General features: G+C 34.7%; 1 protein-coding gene across 2 annotated transcripts in view; it reads right to left on the bottom strand.

Annotated features, from left to right (window-relative positions):
* TTBK2 (tau tubulin kinase 2) overlaps window positions 1–25,099 on the bottom strand; it is a 62,045-nt gene extending 36,946 nt beyond the window's left edge. For both annotated transcript variants that reach the window (XM_008639482.2, XM_017742065.1), the window contains exons 1-5: window positions 24,938–25,099; window positions 21,125–21,272; window positions 15,478–15,551; window positions 14,326–14,466; window positions 12,469–12,573 (exon numbers count right to left, since the gene is read on the bottom strand). In XM_008639482.2, coding sequence (XP_008637704.1) covers window positions 12,469–12,573; window positions 14,326–14,466; window positions 15,478–15,551; window positions 21,125–21,272; window positions 24,938–25,006 — 537 coding nt within the window. In that variant the 5' untranslated portion in view covers window positions 25,007–25,099. The remainder of the gene's footprint in view (window positions 1–12,468; window positions 12,574–14,325; window positions 14,467–15,477; window positions 15,552–21,124; window positions 21,273–24,937) is intronic.
* Window positions 25,100–25,336: the final 237 nt, after the last annotated feature.

A 25,336-nucleotide genomic window follows, 5' to 3' on the forward strand; every position in this document is an offset into this window, starting at 1 on the left:
GGAAAGATCAAGCAGTTGAAATACAATTGCCATTACAATATATTCTAGATCTCAATGGATTTTCACTGCATATACAGCTCTTCAAACCCACACTTTCAGCTTTATCTTAAAATCCACATCAGACACTAATAACTGAGTACTTGCACTTAGAACTCTTTATCAACCCATCTCCTACTAGCTGTCAGTATGACACATTACTTGGACTCAGATCTACAAACGTGATTTCCAGAAACTGACTGCAGCTGTCTGATCCTATGCTACCTAGCAGAAGCTGAGTAACAAGGTAAATTAAAACTAACAATACAATTAAATTTTGCTATTGTGAGTTCTAACAGACATGGTGAAAAATGAAAATTTATCACCTACTGCATGTGCTATAAAGAGCAACACCATCTCTAAGACAGCAGTATTTGATACACAAAACAACTCCTGAGCTACTCAGTTTTCAATCTGGAGTAGTCAGCCAATGTGACACACTAGCTAAAGACTACAATCATTCCAAAACTGATTTATGAACAGACAAAACGTCTGGTGGGCTGAAGAGGGTAACAACCTACTACTGTCTGTCACAAACCTGAACTTACTGCAGTGAAAAATGACACAGGGTAAGTCTGTCATGTGTATGTTTGCTTTGCCCCGTGCAATCTTTCTTCTTCCTCTTATTCCAGGAGCTGAAGCAGAGATTACTTTAAGAGGAACACTGTCTATATGAACCAGCTATGCTCTGGCAAGAGAATTTCCCCACAGAACAGAATATTGTTTTATTTATCACTGTAAGGTAAAATTTTACAGTTGTTCTGCACTTAGAAGACTAGAGAACTGAGACCTTAGTTTTTTTATGTTTTAGACATTTTTATGTTTTGTACGTATCTTATTTAGTATTTATAATGATAATACCATATATTCAAGAGTTGCATAAATCCAGAAGCAGACTATTTCAGTAGCAGGCTTATTTCAACTATGGATGGAAAGCAAAAAGTCTCAAGCAAGCTAATGTACATAAATGTACCTTCTTTCCAATTCTCTTCCCTATCCCACAGGGGCAGGAGGAGGGTGGGGGAAATGAGCAAAAGGCTCTGTGGTACTTGGTTGCCAGCTGAGGTTAAACCACAGCAATAAAATAACACATTTTCCTACTTTTGAACTACTCAAAATATTTTTTCATAACTCAGCAGGGAATTTAGCCCATAGCTCAGAAAGAACTGGAAACCAAAGTTTCCAGTTTGATTTTCATTTGCTTCTATTTTCACCAGGAAACAAATTTTACTAGACCAAACCATCTGTCTTTCCACCACAATAGCTTTTAATTTCAAACAAATAGGACAGCTCTCACAGATTTTTCAGTTCCTGCAAGTTTAATGAAAATTGGTGATTAAAACAGAACCCAAATTAGTACACTGACACAGAGACAGATAGTTAAAATTCAACTAAAATGGCTCACATCCATCTTAAGAGACACCAACCAGTTGGTCAAGCAGCATTAATTTTAGATGGCATGTAAATACATGCAAAGTCCCAAAAGTGCAACCAGGTACTGATCAGAAAGGTAGGGTGCAGTATGAAGCTGAAAATACTAAGAAATTTGGAGGGCATAAGGGAAACAGTACACAAAACAATAGAAAAACTGTAAGTTTCACCATTCATAGACTAATTTGTTTCAAAAAATAAGATCAAATCTCACTAGAAAAATTATTTCTTCTTTTTTTTTTTAAGGCTGTTACAGCTCATTCCCTGAGCATCTGTAAGTTCTACAGAAAATAAAGGAACTGCTGAATCAAAATATAGAACAGCCACAGAGCACACTTCAGAATGTCTAATTTAAATTTCTAAGTTAAATTGTTTAATGATTGTTTGAATATGATACCAGTGTTCTGCACACAACAGGAAAGGAGAAAAAAAAAACAATATACCCTTACAAAGTATTCTATCATTACCATTTTTCATGTCTCAACTATTTATCAAGCTGTTTCTTCAGGCAGGATATCATGTATTTGGTTTTATTTTTCACCCAAAACCTCCAAACTCCAGGTCATAAAGAACCTTTCTCTCAAATATAACCACACGCGATTTTCTTAATTTTTTTATTTAATTATTTAATTGCAAGATTATTCCATTGAGATGTTACAAAACAATGTCACACCGCATGAAATTCATATATCCATTCTACTTTTGTCACAAAGTCAACTGATAACGCTCTTTTTTTCATCTTTTGCATTAACTCACCACCTGCCTTTTTTACCTTGTACTGTCACACATGAGACACCAGCTGTCTGTCTCTGTAACACTGATTTCCTTCACTACTTCTTTGTCAGTAATACAACCAAACTTGGAAGGATCATGTTCAGTGGATGCTGAAAATGCTACATAAATACACTATAAGCTTGTGCCTCAAATAATCTCCCTCCATGTCCTTGAAGGAGGTTATAGTAGACAATAATTAATGTTATACCAATAGGTGTAGCACTGCTGTATCATTACAGCTGCACACATCTGTCACTGGCAGGTGTATCACAGCTATGCATTACTGAGGAAACTTTTGAAACTTAACAATCTAATAGTTATTTTAATCTCTCTATTAAAAATAATGTCTCACCAAACCAACGCCTATCTCCTCCCTACAAAATCATTACTAATTCAGAAATGGAACCTCAAATGACTGCCATAATTCTTTCAACTCAGGCACCCTGCTTATAAACCAATTAAACAAAAGGCTCTTGACTAAGTCCCTCCAGCAAATAACCATTTTCATGTAGGACACTTTGACATAAAAATCTAAACCTTCTACAATTTCTCCTGGTATTAAAGGAAGAAAAAATTAGGCTCCAGTCTTTGTTAACTTAGAGGACATAAGGGAGAAAATTAAGGAGTACATACAGCCTATTTAAGAATGATTTTATATGTTTACAGCTTGCATTGAATGACTGTGATATTATACAATAATTTCTCTTCTAAGAACCAAAAGTTATAAAGAAAATATAATGCTGTAATAATTCATCTTAGACTCTTCAACAGAATTCCATTTACTGCAACAAGATTTTTTTTCTTAAGTAGTTCATTTATTAAAAAGCTATTAACTATCAAATGCTTAGAATTTCGAAGGAAATCTTGCAAACCTCAGCTACTTCCAAAAGTATATGCAGTGTAGTCTAACTGATGCAGATTTAGTTAAGAAAAGCTGAAAATATGGTTTAAAAATATTTGTTCCTTAGAAAACTTCTTTTTCTACAGTAGCAAAATGTACAAAATTTGATTTAATAGACATGGAAAGGCAGAAGTGGACTATCACAGGAAGAGAGAGTCAGATTAGAAAAAAATACTCCAGTTCTCTCTTCCCAGACTAGTTTTGAATCATTATTTATTTTTAAAATGTAATATTTATTTTTATTATTTATTTATTAATAAAAATATTTATTTTTGAAACAAAGAAAATACAGAAGATAGTTTTCAACTCTGTTTTCAGGAGCTTACTGCATTCTATTTGGCAGCTGAATTATATCACATATATGTCTATTGCTTTTTATTTTACAGTTATTTGTGTCGTAATAGCAGAACTGATTTTGCTAATTGTAAAACACACAATCAATGTGACAACATTATTCAGATAAATTCAAAGATGTACACACTAAAATTTAAAAATATTTGTGTGCTTATGATTTCTTGTTCATTCTATGCCTTTCTGCTGATTTATAGAGAGTTCAGTACAAGTCTGTTACTTATTTTTAATGCTTTATAGTCCCAGCTGTAGCATCTTCACATGAAAGTGCTGAAGAGAAGCAGAGAGAGGCAGCTGTTAAGAAGGCTGGTCTCAAAATACATGGTTAAGATACCTGTCCTATGTCTGCAGAAAGCTGGTAACAATGAAAAATTGGACATAGTTTAGCTTTGTTAGGAACAAACTATTTACTCACAAGGTGGTGGGGCACTGGAACAGGCTGTCCAGAGAGGCTGCAGATGCCCCATCACCGGAAGCGTTCAAGCCCAGGTTGGATATGGCCTTGAGCAACCTGGTCTAGGTAAGGGAGTGGGAGCTAGGCAATCTTTAAGATCCCTTCCAACCCAAACCATTGTACAATTCTATGTGTTCAGTGCTTCTTCTCATTACTTTCTGTCTTTGTTGGACAAAGAATGAAGAAACTAATTTTAAAAAAAAGAATTATTTTAGGATTGCCCAGTTACAGACACCTGATCCTGGGAACTTCTAATGCCACATTTTGGCACATACAAGTCTCTGCTTTGTAAGCATTGGTGCAGAGGTGTCCAATACACTGTGCATAACTTCCATGCAATTGCTGAGGAGGAAAAGTGACTTTTTATCACTTCCTTGCTCCAAACCATTATATTGCAAGCTAACGGTGTATTCACTTTAAGAGACAACTTATAAAAAGTCTGCCCTGAAGTATACCAATGTGGAAAAGCCTCAGAGGACTATTACACAGAAACTTATTAACATATATTTTTCTTCCTCCATCATATAACCATAGAATCCATTTAGGTTGGAAAAGAACTCTGAGGAAAATGAAAAATATTTCAAGAGGGAAAATAAATACTATAGTCCTTGTTTAGGTGCACACATGGAATCCTCAGCTAATCACATCCCTCTGTAATGTACTGTTCAGGATTGAGAGAGGACATTACTGAGAAGAGATAGCATAAGGTAAATGCCAGCAACAAAATGCTTCTCAACAGGATGAAAGAGTGACTGAACAGTACATTTACCAAAATGACATGGACCATTACCCTGCAGCACAGGGCTTTCAACAGTTTTAGTCAGGTATGGAAGAGAGATCTGTTTATGTTAATGTATTTTAGCCAACTATTTATTACATGCATGATACAGTGCCCTAAAAATTCAAACAGCTCCCTGGAACTCCCTTGTACTATTTATTTTCCATTGAATCCATTTAATACTGTACTCATAAACATGTCCTAGTTGTCCTTGGACTTCGCTTTAATCTGTGTCACTCAAAACAGAGGTGTGTCAAGGAACTGCTGAAAAAACAATGTATCTTACTGCTCTTTAACTAAAACCAAAACCAGATCCTTGCACAATTTTCTGGAGTTGACTGAAGTGCTGCCAATCATTTAAACTTAATGGGTGGTCTCATTTTAATCCAGATTTTATTCTGAATGCAATGTTCAGTAACTATTCTTGAACAACTTTCAGTATACAGACTCTTATTTGTAATACATTCACACAGTCAAGGGATTACTCAGTAGTTACCAGCACAAATTCTAAATCACCAGGGGCACTGGGGCAAACAAAAAAAAACTGCACCAGTTTTAGTCAGTACTATCCATGGACCACTTCTGAGTCTTATTTCTTAAAGTTGTATTAATGTTCGCTATTATAGCATTTACTTGAAAAGAAGATTGAGAAACACATATAAGCAATCCATCTTTAAGCAGTCCATGAGATCAAACAGCCTTCAAAGAAGACAAAAGACTTGCAGTGACCATTTGGTTTACAAGAGTGTAGCTTCACCATTGCTCCTTTAGTTATTAAAACAATCCCACTCCTTTTCCCCATCATAAAAAGCATTTAATGGCTATAGTTTCCACTGTTTCAGTACCATAAAAACAATGTTCTCTTCCAAATACAGAAATTAACAATCTGCAAATCTTCCGCCAAGACGACAGGAGGTAAGACAGAACAACGTGGAAGTATTCTCTAGACTTCCTCAGCAATCTAGATAATCCAGACCATTAACAGAAAGAAACACCATGCAATTCAAATGCATAACCATTACCAAATTTTCACAAGAACCAAATGAAAATATGAGCATTCAAGAAATTTATACCTTCTGTCCCTGTATGTAACTGAAGTACAATAGATTTCCAAAGCTTTCAAAATGGGTATAATACTCTGCTTTGTTATCTACCAACACATTTTTGTGAAGCATTCTATGCAGGATTGTTTTGGCTTGTTTATTCGTTTGTTTGGAGGGGGTTGATGTTTCATCCTTTTATTGGTTGTTATTTCTTTTGGTTTGGTGTTTGGGGTTTTTTTTAAGAACTCAGCTTCATAAACTACATTTTTAGGACTCCACCTGTACCCTAAAGTGAAACTTGAAGATAAAACCTCATTTGCTGGAAAATCCTCAGAACCTGAGGGCACTGAAGAAAGGCAAGCAGCACTTAGCTGATTTGTACAGAAACACCTGAATAGAATAATATGTGCATTGTTTGATGTGAACCAATTTGTAACTGCTTCCCTAGACAATAAAAAATCTAGACATTTGCATTCACAATTGCTTTCACTGCATTTTTCTAAGGGTCAGACTTTACAGCAGCTGGTGTTATCTTCTGCTTTAGCAGAAGTCAAAGACAATTTTTGTTACTGACAGGTCACCAATAAAGAGCACGAGTAATGCCTCAGAAAATTTTGGTGGATATTCTGTTGCCTTTGGATTTGAATACTTTTGTTAATATTCAGAGTAAGTAAATACCGTAAAATACTTTAAACCTCCTTTATGTTAAAAGAACAAAATTTTGATTTTTTTTTTTTTTTACTTGTTTTCAAATAAATACAGGAAAATTTAGACACTCAAAATTAAGGTCATACTAAAAAGACCTATAATGGTGAGAACTGTGACGAAGCTCTTCATTTGGTTTAAATAACCACCGAAGAATGACCTAAAATCTAGTCACTGGGAAGAGCAGGAGAAAGGTGGGGAGATGGGGGAATGCAGTCATAGGGTAGCTCTCCCCTTGACCTAAAAAGCCTTATTTATGAAAAATACAACAATTCCACAAACCAAACAGTCTCCTCTGAATACATTTCAACCCACTAGTCAGGATACTCTCAATAAAGTAATCCCACATTCCAAACTAAGTACCATATTGGGCAAAAAGGAATTTTCTCCTTCAGTTATCTTTGCTGAGTCCAAATCATCAGATTCAGGGGACTGGCTGTTAATCTGAACAATTCTTTAGGCTGCCAGTCAATGAGACCTGTATACTGAGTAGAAAAACACTGATGTTTTAGATAAAAAGGTTTTATCTAAATGCCACCTTCTTATGGATAGTTTTTTAATTCTGTTACTCCCTAGCTTTGTCACCTCAGCTTGCATACATGCTATCCTCTTTGTAAAACAAATATAATTCAGTTATTTATAATTTCCAATCCACATAAATAAAAGACCACAAAACTCAGGCCTGTGATAATATATGGTGGTTGAATTTATGGATTTTTAAAGAATTATGACCTAAAATTCTTTTTTAAAGGTTAATCTTCTTAACAGCACAGACTAGTGTCTTTTTTTTTTTTCTGCTTTCTTTGTGTTAAATTTAATAGTACCTCAAAAAACAGTTGTGGTTAAGGGGTTAAGGTTCACTTTAAAACAGGAGTGATGAAAACTGCCTAAGAGCCGGCTGCAGTTCTGATGATGTTAAAAATGCAAATGTCCTTCGCATTTTGTCCCTCAAGGTTTTCTATTTCTGTACCACAGCTGACACCTTCACTTTCCATTTTCACCATGTAAACAGAGACATGGAAATTCGATGGCTGTATGAAGTTAGGTTTACATTCAAAAAGAATCATATATTATTTGTCTCAATTAGAAAGCAAAAAGATGATAATACTTACTTCAGCTATCTCTAAGACAATAGCAAACAAAATGGTAGGTACTACATCTTCAAAAAGCAATAAACAGCAGACTATGAATATACTAAAATTTATACTATATAAATACACTAAATTTGCATCCTGCTAAATGCATGTGCTTGATGATTAAGAGTATCTCCACAATTAAATTCTAATTATCCTGCTTTGTAGTAATCAACTCTTATCTACACTATTAATTCATTTATTGGCTTCCTCTCTCCAACAATTTATTTGCTTGCCTGTGTTTCATCCTTCTTTCTTTTAACAGCCTACATCATCCCCAGCAGTTTTTGTTCTCCTTCCAAACTCAATTTTCTCTCTTCTGATCTTTTCCATCCCCAGAGAAGGCTCCTCCCACCAATTAGTGGTTCCTTATCTACTTCCATTATACAATTTAATTCTACATCTACCTCAAATACCTGCAATCCTAGTATTGTCCCCAGCATGTAAAATTTGGTTTCAGAAGCCTATACACATACATATTACTGTCTGAGTTTCCATATTCTTCATCTCATTTCCAGCTATATCACTGTTTAAGTTTTCACAAAAGTATAAGTCAAAATATGTTCCAAACAGTCAAGGAGCCAGGGTTCAAGCCACTGAGAACACAGTATAGTAGCAGAAAAGTTTGTTCATGCGCCACTTGTTTATGTTTTCTACAATTCAGAATAGACTGATACATTACTTCTTAGATACTACATTTGGATGCTCAGAACAATTTCATTCTAATAAAAGAGTACTAGATCTGCACACAAATCCACCTACAGAAAAAAACCCCAAACAAATAAAAACTCAACTCAAAACTACTCACTGTAAATACTGAAATACATGTTAATAGGCCAACCACATTTCCAAAGACTTTATCTACAGGAGTTGCATGATGCACATTTGTCGTTACCTTTCATTCATCTTTCACAAACCTACGAAACACAACAAATGTTTGTTTCTGACTTTTAAGTTCTAACCAGGTAATAGTGTCAGATCATAAAACTTAATAAACTGTAGCTCTTCTCTACTCTCTTCCACATGTTTATACATTTTACAAATATTTTATTACTGAATACAACAGACATATCCCTCTCTCTTTGAAGTCAGCTCCTCACAAGCATAGTCATTCAGACAGCTGCAAGACAGGACAACTTCCTTAAAATTAATCAATGTCAAAATTAGCAGTTAAAATGTTTTATTTTACTGCAGTAATTCTGAGAGGGAACTATCTGCAGCATGAAAAGGTGTGCAAAGCTATGCTTTTTCTTTGTGCTTTAAATTAATACATTTTTCTTCCAGTTTTGAAGATTCACATAGACCACTGTAGTAAAATGATACTACAACTAGAAAACTGCAACTACAACAAATTAATTTTAAGGCTAATATCTGGAACAAGTAGGAAACTGTCTCTGCTAACTGAATAACCCAAGAGAATGTAAAACCCCTGGATCCTTCAGATGAGTAATAAAGGCATTTGCTTTTGACAATATGTTCAGACACTGGGTCAGACTAATAAAGCTTGAACACGTTTTCATTACGTAAAATTTTCCCTCAAAATACTCCCTCCTGTAATTTCCGGAAATTACCTCTTACCCCTCCTTATTAAGAGGAGAGATATTTTCCTGCAAGGAAAATGCTAAATTTAAAATTACAGTCCAGATAATGATTATGGAATACCAGAAAAGATTAGTATTTTTCTAACAGTTGTTGCATTACATTTATAATCAATTTTACCCCTTTTCACAAACTTTACAACAGATTACTACCTACACAGTGGACATGTAAAAATAAGCTTAGAACACTGCATTCCCTTTGTAGGGAAGAGAAGGGAAGAGAATAAAGACAGCTACAACTACAATATACTGGAGATGTATTATTTCACTCTTTTCTGAAAAAGAATTCTGATATTGCTGGATGAGGAAATTCTGTAGTTCTAGAGAGAGGCTATAAAAGGCTATTTCAGCTGCAGTGTGTGAAAAGATTATGTTAAAAAAGCAAAAAAGGCAATAACAGAAGTACCAGAGAAATCAGGAAGAATAAAGAAGAAATTTGACACTAGTTTTTACAAACACAAAACATATGTTTCTGTGTTTACATAGAAATTCATGACCAGTTTTAAAAGCATGTGGAACTCCTCTGCTCTTTAACTCCATGCCATCCTTGGCATTGAAAGTTTGGGTCAGATGGACTGGATGACCCAAACAACACATTATTGGCTAGGCCCCCAAGTTAATATATGAGGAAAACCTAACTGATGATTCCCAAGAGATATCTGTTTCCCTTCTTAATTATTTGTGTCCCTCAGTTATGTAAAAATCAGTGCATCCTTCAGCAGTAGTTCACATGAAAACTGCTGTTGCTTACTGACTTCAAAAGTTTTTCATGAAGAAGAGACTCTGATGCATACAAAAATGTGTGAATAGAGGTGACATTAACACCTACAGAAGAAATTAGATTCCATCTTATTCTTGGTGGATGAATTACAACATATCTCCTTGAATTTTTTTCCCTTTCAAAATCAGTTTTACTGTCATTTGGCTGCTGCAAACCAAAGGTTATTGTAGCTAACCTAATGCAAATCCCATGGAGAAAAAAAACAGTGAAATGGACTGACAATGCTGGCTCCTCAGTTCTTTATACAGATAGTCCATAGGTGACACTCAAAAATGCAATGAAAAACACAGTAAGCACTACAAGTGTTGAAAACCTTTTTTCTTTAAATACCGCTTTCTGAGAAGCTTTTTATATTAAATCTGCATTTTTCAAAACAGTACTTAGAAACAGCTACAGCTGAATGGACTCCCTGGTAGCATGGTTTTAACAGTCCTAAATCACCATGGAGTCTGACATTAAGATGGGTAGTACAAAGATGAACTACATCTCTGAAAACAACACACTGAGATGTCTTAGGAGATGACAGGCATAACAGGCAACTCTGGGGGATCCTTCAGTACAGAAAAATGGCATAGAATTAGTTCGGATCATCTTCAAGAAAGGATTTCTTGTTCTAAGTTCTCTGCCTTGACCATTCTTTCAGGTAAGAAGTCTAAGGAGACACCATAACTCCTCAGGAAGAGAATAAACTGACAACAAAAAATCCTCTCTCCAAACCTGTCCATAACAAACAACTAACAACAGCCTGTCGTGGCTTAGCCAGCAACCAAGCCCCACCCAGCCACCCACCCACTCCCCAACAGCAAGATAGGGGAAAGAATCAGAGAGGTAAAAGCCAGAAAACTCATGGTTTGAGATAAAGAGAGTCAAACAGGGAAAGGAAAACTAGCACTATAAAAAGCTAGTCAACAAGCCAACCTTAACTATGGAATATGTTTTCATGAAGAGAGTATTATGTTTTTGGAGAACATGCTTTTACATTGTTCTGCATTATTTGCAGTATCGGCTGAAGAAAGCTAATGAAGCTTAGAAGGATAGCCTTAAGGAGAAGCACATAGCACATTTAATGAAAATATTAATAAATCCTATTAGTAAGCAAGGCCAACAGCATGACTGCTCTCTATCCAAGAACCATTTCTCTTACACACAAACAAAACTGTCTTTCTCCCCACCATCACTGCACTCTACAAATATTGATTACACTGTCAAACACTACTAAAGAATTTCAACTGAAGAATTACTTCAGTTATATTGTAGGGCACTGCAATGAAAAACAAAAGGCAAGAGGTAGCTTTTACAAAAGAAAGAATATAATATTGAATTTTCTGTTATTTATTTTTTCTGAAAATATTACCATTGGTGTACATATAGAGACAATCTTGGGAATTGTTTTCTCCTTGAAATTACAGATTAGTTTAAAAAACATTATAAGCAGCCACACACAGGACACAACAAGAACACTGAGAAATGAAAAAAAAATTATAAAATTACTTAAAATGTTTAGCTCACCTTTCCAACAGCAGCAGGCACTCTGTTGGCCTTCCCTGATCTTTGCTTTCATTGCAGTGTCCAGCATTACAGCTGAAGGAATAGAGTACAGCAGAACCCCACTAATTTACCTTACTAATTCACATACCTCATAATCTGCACACAAAAATCTGCCACTTTCTCAACTTCTTAGGCAAAATAAAAGTGAAAATCCTGTTGAGAAGGCTTCCACTACTCAATTTGCATCATATTTATAAATATGCTACACAATATTGACTAGTACATTATTCAGTGTTGCCATCAAAATGTAAACTAATCTACCTTAATAAAGAAAATGTTTTTAAACATCACCATGTACAATGGTAGTGACTTGCTCATTTTGAAACTTTGAAATTAACAAAACTAACTGCCCACCCGTGAATTAGGGAGGCTCTACTTACTTAAAATTGTAATTTCCTCATTGATATGTTTTTACCTACAATTTTCTTCAGACTGCATTGCATTGGGAATACAACAACTACACTTAACTATGTCCTATCACTATTTTATTTATTCAGACTTTCTCTTTCAGAAGATTATATATATTCAGTTTAGTGTCTGACTTTTACTTTTTTCTCCTCAGATTTTGTTGGTTGGTTTTTTGGGTTTTTTTTAAATGCAGTATAAGATACCAATTGAAATTCAATTCTGGTATATTATTCTGACACTTAATGAAAACCTATTTACCCCTTGATTTTCCAAACCAAATGACAGATTATCTCAAAATATCTTACACATATACCTCCATCTCACACCAAAACCCAGAAACCTGAATCATACCCTACTGCCAGTCTTTTAACACAATCAATAAATTACATGGCATTTCTGATCTGAGATGGTGTTTATCAAGCTTAGAATAGTTACCAGTTCAACACAACTCCCATACTTCTCCAGAAGAAAAGACAGCATACTACCACATTCAAGTATTTGAATTTCAACTGTGAAAAAAATCTTACTGGTCTGACATCACCACATGAGTTGGTAAATTGCCGTGCTAAGCCAAAATCCAGCATAAAACACTTCCTACAGGTGCTTGGAAAACGTCCCATAGCGAAGTTTGACTAGGAAGAAAAACAAATACAGATAGATATTAGATAAATACTCACAGGTTTCAATACGTTCACATATAATGCAACAACGCAACCAGAAAATTCATATCTTCTATCTATCTCTATTCTATTTCTCTATTCTTTCTCTATTTCTCTATTCTCTCTTCTATCTATCTCTATTCTATTTCTCTATTCTTTCTCTATTTCTCTATTCTCTCTTCTATCTATCTCTATTCTATTTCTCTATTCTTTCTCTATTTCTCTATTCTCTCTTCTATCTATCTCTATTCTATTTCTCTATTCTTTCTCTATTTCTCTATTCTCTCTTCTATCTATCTCTATTCTATTTCTCTATTCTTTCCCTATTTCTCTATTTTCTCTTCTATCTATCTCTATTCTATTTCTCTATTCTTTCTCTATTTCTCTATTCTCTCTTCTATCTATCTCTATTCTATTTCTCTATTCTTTCTCTATTTCTCTATTCTCTCTTCTATCTATCTCTATTCTATTTCTCTATTCTTTCTCTATTTCTCTATTCTCTCTTCTATCTATCTCTATTCTATTTCTCTATTCTTTCTTCCTTCCATGTTTTCACTTCTACTGAACTCCCACTAAATTTGAAGAAAACATTGCTAAGAAAAACAGGCATCGAACCCAGCATATCTGAACAGTACCCTATATTGTCCAAAGAGATTGTCGTCTTACTTTGTCACTTAAAATATATTAAATTTTAGCAAGAATTTTCCAATCATGTCACCTTCTCACAGAATCTCAGCATTGCATAATTGATCACAAGGAAAACAAACAACCAAGAATGTCAAGATTTGACTTCAGCACAAAGCACAGTTAGCTCCAGCTAATTCTTTCTCACCTATTTCACTTGACACTCACTGCCTCTATGTCCTTTCCCTGTTAAATGAAGGCTTAAATGGGGATGGGTCAGGGAGAATACTTTTATAAAAAGTTGCCAAGAAGAAGTGGTGCAAATAAAATTTTCCTAATGTACAGAAATTTATTGGAAGTTTTATGTGAGCATCATTCAGCTGACAGGAAACTTAGCAAATATTTGCATCTGTCAGAAAACACAAAGATTTGCTTATTTTTTCCCCATTTACAAATTTTGACAGTTCAGAGTTCTAATGATATTTGTCATACAGAGCAATATTAAAAACAGGTGATTGAATTTCAGGAATAAATTCAAAGAAAATCAGAAAAAATAGTAAGAACAAAAGCGTGATACCATCAGTATGGCACTCTCCTCCATAATGACATATTGACAATAGATCTTATTAGAATTGAACAAGAAAACAATATTTTTCTCATACAATCTTTCTTTTTCTTGTTTGTTGAAAATATATTACATACAAAAAATTTTCTATTGAAGGACTTATAAATACACTCTACAGTTAGTATCTATTCTTTTAGATTTATTATATTACAATATTAATTGCCAGTAGTCCAATACATTATGTCATATCTTATGGCAAATACTCTTGGTTACATGATGCTAAAGATAAGAGTTGGAAGTTTTAATTCAGAAAATTGCAAGGAGGCCTAAACTGGAGACAATGAAAAAGACCAAAGTTACTGTTGTTGTAATCCAACATTAATTAACAGAAAAAATCTGCACTATCTGATGATTAAACAATCAATTTTTTGTCCCTTCTCATTTTTGCATTTTAGCATCTAGTACAGAACCTAACCTTACTTATGCGGCCATCTAATGACCACATCTTACTTGTCCATTTTAATGGGCGGACTTACTGGTTTAATGTCCCTGTGCAGGAATCCCACAGAATGAATACTTTCAATAGATTCCAAAATCTGCTTCCCAAGCCGCAGAGTGGTACTAATGGTGAATGTTCCTCGAGATTGGCTACGACGCAGGTCTGCCAAGTTCCGACCCTGAGAGAATTAAAAGGACATTTTCATAAAAAAAACCCCAAGAATCACAGATGGTGTCAAGTCTTCCTACTTCTTCTTTAGTTGTTCATAATTAACCATGAAGTACTTTCAGTACCTATTTTCGCACTCAAGGGTAACACATCTCACCTAAATGTAATGACTGTATGTCCCCAAGTATCTCCAACACTAAATTTAGAATCTGTCTTTGAAAATATGAACCTTAGTACCTTCCTATTCCTAAAAACATGGAACAAACTAATCCCTATTAGAAGGTCAGTACAAACACTATTAGTTAACACTGTATTTGTGTCATACCCAAAACGGCCACTGAGAAAGTGCTTGCTAAGTAAGATTTCTTCACACTCACTTCTTTAAGGAAAAGTACATAATTTAATTATACATTGCATCAAACAGATGAAAAATACATAATTATATTATGTAGGAAATGCAACCCCATGACATCACAGAACTCTTGTTCTGCTAAAATAACAGATGAACAACAGTATGAACTAGAACACATTTTTTCAGTATTCATATTCATCAGAATGTCATTAATCCCACAACTCTAAGTGCTAATCAGCTGTTTTATCCCTTTCTAAATGAACAAGTCTTTCAGTAAAATTGTTTTCTTTTACTTGCAAAGGGTAATTTTTTATTTTTACTTAAAAAGCCAACAAAATGCAGAAACTAATATAATACATTTTAGACTATCTTCAAGTGAAGACTTAAAAGGAATGATAAATATCTCAGAAGACATCACAGTTCACTCTTCCAACAGTCGGGTCTTTCTCAGGATGCAAGCTTTCTCCTTTTTAAGAGAATTATGGAAAGGATATAAAAGCAAAAAGATATAAGGATGTGCTCAATTTAGGTTCACTCACTACAATGCATTTGTGATCCTTGGGTTTGTTTTTTTTTGTTTAGCATCCTCTAAAATTTTACTGGTTTTGTATATGCTTGGCTAATAAACCTAAACACACAAGCAAACATTGAGCTCTTTGATACACTAACCTGCAATTGCATGACCACATAGTTAAATCTGTCATTCCGTCCACATCCTATGAATCTACAGACATGATCTTTTCCTAAGAGAAAAAGAAGCAAATTAGCCAGTAATATTGAAATTCTATGGTTTATTCCTTTAAATACCTAGGAAATCACTGGAAAAGACAGTTATATATCTATTGAGATCTTTAATAAACTAAGCCCCATGCAGTTCAACAGCAATAAAACCAAAGTTAGTTCTACCTGCAACTAACCAGAAATTTTTGCCCATAATCTATGTAGCCCTACCACAGCTCTCACTCTTCCATAAGAAAACATGCATCACAACATGCCTAAATGGCCACAAATGTGGAGGATTTTGGACTGGAAAAGGTTATTTTCTTACAAAGCTAATGGCTTGTTATAGACAATATATATCCCTAGCCAATATTCCTCTTTTCTATTAGCTGCAGCTGCCATGGTGAAAGAAAACAGTAGTATTACTTGTGAGTTATGTTTTGTATTAAAAAATTGTAGAAAATGTTATTCAACTAATCCAATTTATTAATATCTTTGTCTAGAACACAATCCTTGCTGTTTAGCTACAAAAGATAAATTCAGCTCAGGTAACTTGGAACTGGAAAAAAAAAAATTTCAGAGTTTTGTTTAAGCTGATTTTCTTTAAAGCCTCCTCCTGTCCTAGGAGCAAATTGCAAAGGAGAAGACAGGTCAAAAATAATCTCCTTACTATCCTGCAGTTGTAAGTCAAAGCATAAGATTCCCCAGGTAAATACAGAGAAAAAAGCAAGCCAAAGGCTGCAGTTGGGAAACAGAATGGGAATGCAAACCCATTGTCATTTTGGTACCAGTGTTCATTGACTTCGAGAGAAGCTGGGACCCCTTATGATCCCACTCTGCCCCACTCTACTACTGAACATGGAACTGTAGGATTAAAGTTCCTCAGGCCATTTATCTTCCTTTCTCACATCAATGGAAGCTACAGCCAACAGAAAGCTGATCGTCTCCAATGGTAGCTAAAGATGTGTAAAATTTGTCACCTAAGATTTCTATCATTAATTTCTTTACCCTTAGGATTACAAGAATGTCATAAACAGGGAAAAAACCCCCACCTACAGATCTGAGGGGACTTTTTGCTACTGCTAAACTCATAGCTCCATCAAAACCCTAAAACTTGACCCTACAGCTTCTGAATATTTTCAATTCACTTGACAGAAGTGGCTGTCTCTTTCTTGCTTCCTCAGGAAGCTGCCTGACACATCCAATTAAAACAGGTAGGTAGGCCCTTTTAAACAAAGAATATCTTACAGGATTCATCAAAATAATTTATTTTAAAAGAAATCTCTACATTTCTGCAAATACATAAGTGCTAAACTTTAAGTATCGCTGGTTTTCCCACACTTTTTCCTTCTACCCATTTGTTCAAGTAAGACAGGCAATATTACAGACAGTATAATTTTATGAAGAAAAAGGATTAGCAGCAAATTTATCAAGATGAAATTTTGTATATTCATTGCTGCAGTTTCCATTATTGAAGTCTCATCTCAAATATTTATGATTAATTTTACAGCCACTTGTGGGTATTCTGAAGGAACATCTTCAGAGAAAAATACATGAGTCAGATTTTATCTGGCTAATTCAGTAAATGTCCAAAACTCAGTTTGGTCAGAGAAATCCCATTTTGACTGGAGCACTAACTCAGTTTACGTGGTAAATTCCCTAAGAACTCTTACATAAAACTGAGGAAAGAGGAAGGGGAGAAGTAGAGCCTTCATAACTTATTCAAATAGAATGATCCTCCCCCACTCCACTGGGGCTATACACACCTACTACAGCCTTTTCCTTAGCAGGAAAACAGTATTTTTTCACACCTGTGAGCTACATGGCTGGGCTGCAGGGCAAGATGATGATGGTAGCAGGCTGCAGCGAACAACTCTGCCCCTGAAAAACCTCCTAAGGGAGGGTGTTAAGCCTGTGTGCCATTCCCCAGGCTGCTGCAGTGTATCACTACAGCAGCTTTACAGCCTACACCAGACACAGCCCATCACTAAATTATGCTCAAGAGCTGTAAATGAGTGAGGGAGAAGTCTGTAAGGTTGTGTGAGACAGAAACCAACTGAGTGAGTCTCACTCTCACTGAGTGAGATGTGATAAATCTGTCTTCTCCCATCTGACTGTGGGAACAGATGGCCTAACAACATGGTTAAACAAAACAACCATCTGTTGCAGCAGATTTATTTTTTTTAAAAAAAGCAAAAATAAAGAACTTAAAGAGTTAAACAATATTCTGCAACAATAATTAGGAGACAGCAGGGGGAAAAAAATTAAGATGTAATTGATGACTAAGCTGTAATAAATGGCCATATCAGTGAACCTAGTCCTCCGCCATAATTAAGAGAGAAGGCATACAGTTACTCACATATTCCAGCATGTTTTGCTAGCTCAGTCTTAAAAAGAGCTTCTTTGAAGCTTTTTATTAGTCACTGTACCATATACAAAGTTATTACTTTTATATACTTCATTATACCACACAGTTATTACTCATTTTACCCCCGCAATAATGACCACACCGTTTCAATTTTTAAAATTTCTGAAAGTAAAGAATGGTAAGAAATAGCACATCCCTGCACTTCTACCAACAGCTATTCTTATTTCAGTTTCACAGTTTCTGTGATATAAGATTCTAATAGAGATACACTCAAAAGCATGTTTATAATCCTGAAAATGTGCCTAAGCGCAGTATAGACTGGAAGAGCTTTTCTGCTCTATTGAGAGACATTACACCTGTTTATTTAGCTCTCTTCTAAAACCCTTTTTTTCATAATATTCCACAAATTGAACAATATTTTTTAAAAATCAGCTCCACACATCAAGAAAATTCTCAATGACACTGCAAGCTCACTGTCTCTCATTAAAAATAGAGGAAACTTTTCAAATATTTGAAAGTAAAAGGATTTTCATGACAATTCTATTCCTTCTATTCTATTCCTATGTCCAATGTAATTAGAATACCTTGCGAGACAAGAACCTAGGCCCTTTGAGAAAAGGAGAGTAATTATATATATATACATATATACATAAACACACACCAAAAAGGGATAGACGAACAAGATAAAAGTTGGTCTCAGAGGATGTATGCTAATAGAAGGTTGTTACAAAAATATCCTAAAAGAACTGTTTACAATTTCACCTGGTCTGAATCTGCATGAAAAGAAAAAAATTGTCAAAAATAAGACTAATTTCTACATGATAAAAAAGCATTTAAGAATAATAAAAAATCTTCAAGAAGCAATTACAAAGTTGTTTTCTCCATTTTCGTCCACTTTTCTTGATTTTCCCTATGCTCCAAATTTTGAGCTTTTCCATACTGAAAACTTGTGAAGGTAAAGAAATTAATGCAAATGGCTCCTAGGAGCAAAGATTTTTTGTAAAACATAAAATGGTCTCTACCCTAATCTTATTTAATAAAAAAATCTTCTAAGTATGGATAAAAAAAGCTGCATGTAAAAATAAGGTACTGTATTTATGCAAATTATAAATCGCAGTATATGCAAAAGGTTCACCTTTGACCCATCTCTTCACTGTGTTTGCTTCACTGATCACTTACAACATTCTCTATCTAAAACCAGAGCAGTAATAGTTTTAAATTTGGAGCTTCCACAGCAATGACTAGAGGTCACCTCTAGTGTTACTATCATCACCAACCTTTTTCTTTTTTTTCTTTTCCTTTTTTTTTTTTTTTTGTGCAAGAGAGCAACAAGATATAAAAAGTAAAGAATAATATATTTAAATTGTTTTCTCATAAGAAAGATTGTCAAAAGTGTTATTTCTAAAGATCTCACACAAAATCTGCATTTCAGTTATATAAAAGCTTCTATTTATTATTTTCTCAGAGAAATAATATTGAGGAAATAAATAACAGAAATATTTATTTGGATTATGTATTTTGTGGATTATTAGTCTCAGTGGATCTGTTGTTCAGGTGTTTCATTGCTCTGTTCTTTTTATCTAGACGTTTCCCATGATTCAATAGAACCAAAGACTCTTCTGCAGGAAGACTTGGGTTGTTTGGAATTGCAGTTTCCTTATCAGTATTCCTCTGAGAAAATAACTTCTAGAAGGCCCTATGGCAATTATTCACACATAAATATTTTATTATTTCATCTTTTTTTTTCCACAAATATTTCAAAAGATAAAAAAGTTTTGACTAAGAAAAAATCACTTCTAATATTTTAACTGAAACTCAGCTATACTTTAACTTAAAGTAGAAAGTTAAAATGCACTCCAGTTATGCAGTCCTATATAAGGTCATGTTTTCATAAACACATTGGCACTGTAGTGCTACCAAATTCCAGTATTTTCTTTCAGATCTATTAATTTCCTTATCATTTAGTTGCTTCATCTACACCACTTTAAAGACTCTGGGTTTTGTAAAAAAAGAATCAAGCTCATGTGTGCAGAAAAAAAACACAAACCCTTGGAAAAATTAATTCGGAGCATTTATAAACCCCAAGAGTTACAGAGTATTTTGCTCTTCAAAACTCACTCTATTTAGGATAATTTCTTTCAAGAACCCTGACAAATGTTTTACAAACTTTCAATTGGCAATACTAAAATTTACTATTCATCTCTGGACTAGAAACTTTAAATTTGAAGAAAATCTAGCTCAGCTACATAATACTAGATGCTTTTGTGAAATCCTTTAAACAGAGAAAAGCGTAGTTTGTTAACATCATAACATGTGACATGCTTGCCCTCTTAAATCTATAGAGGCTGTCAATTTCTGCTGCAGTGTGACCTTTACAGCACATTAAGCAGCACCATATGTCATGCAGATTTTGTTTTATTCAAACTAAGAGTTTGGAAAAATTTGGCTGCTGACAGGATTGCATGTATTATTCAAAATCTTCCAGATTAAAAATAAAAAATTTTAAATAAAAAGTTGCCCTTTAAATTTTCTTTCTGTAATCTTGTGTTATGAAAAGCAATGAAGAGAAGCCACTGCATATTTCTCTGTATTGATAGCTTCATTAAAGTATCTAAAGGTACAGAAAGTGCGACTATTCAAACTGTGATTCAAGGAACTGAATCCTAGAAGTATTTCAGGATTTTACATGCCAGTAATTTTTTCCTACAAGTTACAGTACTTCAAAGTTGAAGCATTTGCTTGTGGGGATTTTTTAAAATGTTTCCCATTTCAACATTAGAATTCTTAGCAATACCACAAAGCAAAGAAAACAAATATTCTTATCCCGGATGCTGTGTGAAGGACCCTCACAGATTCGATGCTACATAGTCCAGAAAAAAAAGAATATCTTAGAAGAAAAAATAAAAACAAGAATAACAACGAAGTCTAGAGCAATAAACAAAGAGAAGATACGGATTCATAATAAACTAAATCTGAACAGAGGTTTTTGCAGCAATTGAATTTTTTGTTGTTCTTTTTATTTTCATGTCATCCCATTTCGAAGAAAAGCTTCCCTGTAGCAAAACTTTCAGAATCTGAAAGAGCTTCTATTCCACTTCTAATAATCATTTACCAATAACCTGCAGAATATAGGAAATATTTACTCAAAGTATTATTTTAATTACAATGATTTTTTAAAAGAAGATACACTGACATTCTACTTCTTGCATATCCAAGGTACAGCCCTACCTTGCAGCTTCTTCAACACAGCTACTTCCATTTTCAGCACTTGCTTTGGCTGCTGAGCTGATTCGACCTTCAGTGCAACGTTTTCCCGAGTAAGCAAGTCCAGTGCATCGTAAATTTCTCCAAACCCTCCACCTCCTATTTTCCTCAACTATATTGGGGAAAAAGAAAGAACAAAAACATATTTTAAAGAGAGGAGAAGAAAGTAAATAAAACAGCAATACTTCTTTGTTCTGCCTGTCATACCACAAAGGCCGTTGTATTACAAACAGATTTTAAAATAACCAACATATCCTTCAGTACATGAAAGAGCTACTGAATAATTGACAAAGGTATGGCTAACCACAGTTTGGAATAGAACACACCTGATCTCCATCTGCACTATTGTATATAGTATAACAGAAGAGTGCAGTAGTATCCCCAGCATGAATCTGGGCAAAGTCAGCATGCTGAATAAAGACTTTCCTCAAATAGTCACACAGAGCCCAGAGATCGTCAAAGACAAATGCACAGTGACATTTTTAAAATATGCCATCTTTTTTCAGAAGTATGCACACTGAATAATAAAGGTATAAAGTTATACAAGTTTTTGGACTTCCTGAAAAGAGACAGTATTTTCAATTATATGGAGTGACTTACACACAGCAGCTAAATCATAAATTATAAGAAATGGCTACGATTATCTTTGAATATACATTTCCAATGTTACTCACATTTACCTACAATTCATCACTACCATTCTTTTTAGCAGACAGACTAAAGAAACTTGCAGCACTAAAAGTTTCATCTGTGCAAGGAACAGGTAAAAAGAATGCTCATGGCATAGTAGGTAGTTTGCACTACATTCAGAGCAAATATTAATAGGTGTCTGTTCACTCTGCTTTAAGTGGTCACAGGGAACAGACTTCTTTGGTTTTCAATATCAAAAATGTCAAAGTTGTTTCACAAAATGCCTCCCCTGGCTAACATTCCAAAGCTGATAAAAGAGAAAAGGAGACAAAAAGAACTTACCCTACGACTGACATGGTTTTCTAAATGTCATCTGAAAACATACAGTTGCTAACATTATATGACTGCACTGCATTAAATGTCACCTAAACAGTCCAGAGTTCTAGAGAGCAGCAATACGCTCACCTACCTTCAGATTCTGAAAATTAAGCTAATGTCTCCTAATCCAGACCATCAGACATTTGACTGAGCAGGAAAAACACTTTTTAAAATGGCCTAATCTCTATGAATAAGGAAGAATATAACAGATAGCACATGAATTTTCAGCATAATACAAGCACACCAGTGAGAATGCATAGTGAAAAAGGTGAGAGGAAAAGGAAAGAGGTGACACAGCCATCCTCACCCCTTACAAATGTAGACGAATTTATCATCTAACTTCATTTATCAGCTTTAAGAAATGGCCTGACCAAGAAAGAATGCCTTTGAAAGGTTGTTTCTCTGCTTGTGTGCTTAAAAAAATTTCAAACAAACAGACCACCACACTAATAAAATAAACAGATCAATTTATATCCTCAGATAAAGCACACCAGAATCATTAACATACACCCAATAATTACATCAGTCAGCAGTTCCAGGCACAAATTAACTTCTCTTTGATTGCAGAAAAAAATACTTTCCATGTCCTTTGTCACCAAGTCACACACATTAAACAATGAGCCCATATTTTCCTTGGTCTTTTTTTTGCTGCCAACATCCCTATAGAAGCCTTTCTTGTTGCTTTTCACATCCTTCACCAGACACAACTGCCAGCTGAGCTCCAGCTTTTGCATTCATTCATCATACAGAGGCAATGTCTCCATGTTAATCTTGGGCAGCCCATCCCTGTTCCCACCTTCTGTTCACTTGCATTTTGCTTTCCAGTTCACAGAGGTGTTGACCATTCAACCATACTGGCCTCCTGCCACATCTGCTCAACATCTCTTACCTTGATGAGGACCACATTGCCCTTGTTTACACCTGCATTACAATTTCCCACTTTGTACACTAGTTTCAGGCTTCTCTTTTTTGCATTCAGCATCTCACATCCCAAACTCCTTCTCTCCATTCTCTCTTCAACTTTTGTGTCTTCGTATGCTCCCAGGCTAAAGCATACAATTTCCAACAAGTTTTATCTTGGTACTTTTCCTTACACTACATAATGAATGGCATTCTTAAACATATCTAAAAACAATTACCATTACAATCAAGTCTCTCTAAGTCAGGATTGTAATAAATATTTTGAAGGCAAAAAAGAGGCATGAGGAAAGGCATCAACAAAGGATAAAAGCAAATGCTAACAGACACCAGTAGAGCAGGAGGTTGTCACTGTGGAAGAAATATTTTATACTGTCTTTTTTATGCTTACTTTTCAAAATAGGATCACCCTAAATGAAATCCTATGAAATCCTGAATTCAGGAAGTCTATCACCTTAGATGCCAAAAAATCCTTAATGTTTGCTACAGAAGAGAAGAAATTGAAGAGTTACCTAGAGGAAATACTTGGCACTCATCTACCTGTAACACTTGATCCAGAAAACATATAAGTGAAAATGTATAATCACATGAAACAAATTACAGCCTACTTTCAAAATTTTCCAGAAGACACGTATCTCATCAGCAGTCTTTATTACATAGGAAAGAAAAGAAACCTGAAGAAAACAGGGCTACTGTTGCACACATCGGACAACTGAGTAGTTTTGTGGATAGTGATATATCAGTACGTTAGTATCTATTTATTAATGGTATTTTATACTATTTTATCTGATTCAAGACTATGTTTTCAGTTTTTACTTCACTGCAGTATTGAGATCAAATATAAGAAGGTATTTTACAAATACTTATACTCCAGAGATAGCTATTTAGGTTCTATTTACCCAAAAGGAAATACAAAGATTTCCTATACAAAGTTAGTATCAGCTTCCTGCATATTTAAATGAAAGATAGGGCACAAGACAGTAGAAATTATTCTTTCTTAAGACTTTGAACTTAATGATTAATCTGTATCTTCTATGTTCAGTCTTACAGTACTAAATAAAATCTTGAAATAGGAGAGTAATATAAAGCAACCAGTTCAGAATCCATTCACAGCCTACTACACACACACACAGATGCCCCAAAGGCTCTATTGTGAACTGGCCTTTTTTTCCCCCCCTTTTTTTTTTTTTAATTCTAAGCAAAAAAAAATAAAGTGATCAGAGGAATGGAGAAGGAGCTACAAGAACTCAGCCTGTTTTTCCCAGCAAAAATAACTTCAAATGGATACTATTTCCCTCAAGATGCAAATCAAGGATATGAACAGCAAAAGGGAACAGAGCTATTTATGGTAGAACCAATGCTGGCACACAGTGAAATGAATACGAATCATCTGAGAATAAATCTATGCTATAAAATCCAACAAACAAAAGGAAGAGCAGCAAAGTCTGAAAGATCTTCCGATAAGAACTAACATATCTCACAAACGTACTATTTCAGGGGAGGGCATCTGACTGATCTCCAAAATGGACTGACATAATCACTGGCCAATCAGATTCAATATACTAAAAGTGCTCCTCCAGTTGTGCTTGGATCAGGCACTACATTGTGATTTAAGAGCTCTCCTAGGTCCTTATCAGGGAAAAGAAAAATAACCCACCTTAAATCCTCATCACTTCTTTTTAAAGTAGTGTAAAAGAAACAAGTAGCTTCAAAGCTCATTCACAATTTAATATAAGTATTAAGAGCAAAATGTATCTCACAAGAATTTTCAAATTAATTTCAAAGCACAAACCACTTCTTTTTAAAAACATGTCTGAAAGAAGAAAAAGAATTGCAGGAAGGCATACTCACCACCTTCCATCTTTCTTTGACCAATATTCCCACACTGAGGATGTCAGGCTGATCCCCTCCTCCACTCATTGCAACCTCCTGAGGCAATGGAGCTGCTATGCAAAGTCTGCGTCAGAAGAAACCATCCAGATCCCAGGAATGGCTTCCATTTAACCAGTCACTGCAGAAACAGAGCACAATAATGGATCTCAGTGATTAACAGAGTAAGAAGAAATACAGCAAAAGTTGTGTTTCTCACCCAGCACCTTAACTAGTTTTTGTATCCCATAGTGACTAACGTTGAAATTTTAGTCAAACAGTTTCCAGTACAGAAAAAAATTCAAGGATATCCTTCCTTAATTTTTTTAGCCTGCTCTCTCTCCAATCTCCAATACCAATCTCAATATAGAACTAATGAAC

This window comes from Corvus brachyrhynchos, unplaced genomic scaffold, assembly GCF_000691975.1.
Source record: "Corvus brachyrhynchos isolate BGI_N302 unplaced genomic scaffold, ASM69197v1 scaffold115, whole genome shotgun sequence".
In the NCBI taxonomy this organism is placed as follows: Eukaryota; Metazoa; Chordata; class Aves; order Passeriformes; family Corvidae; genus Corvus; species Corvus brachyrhynchos.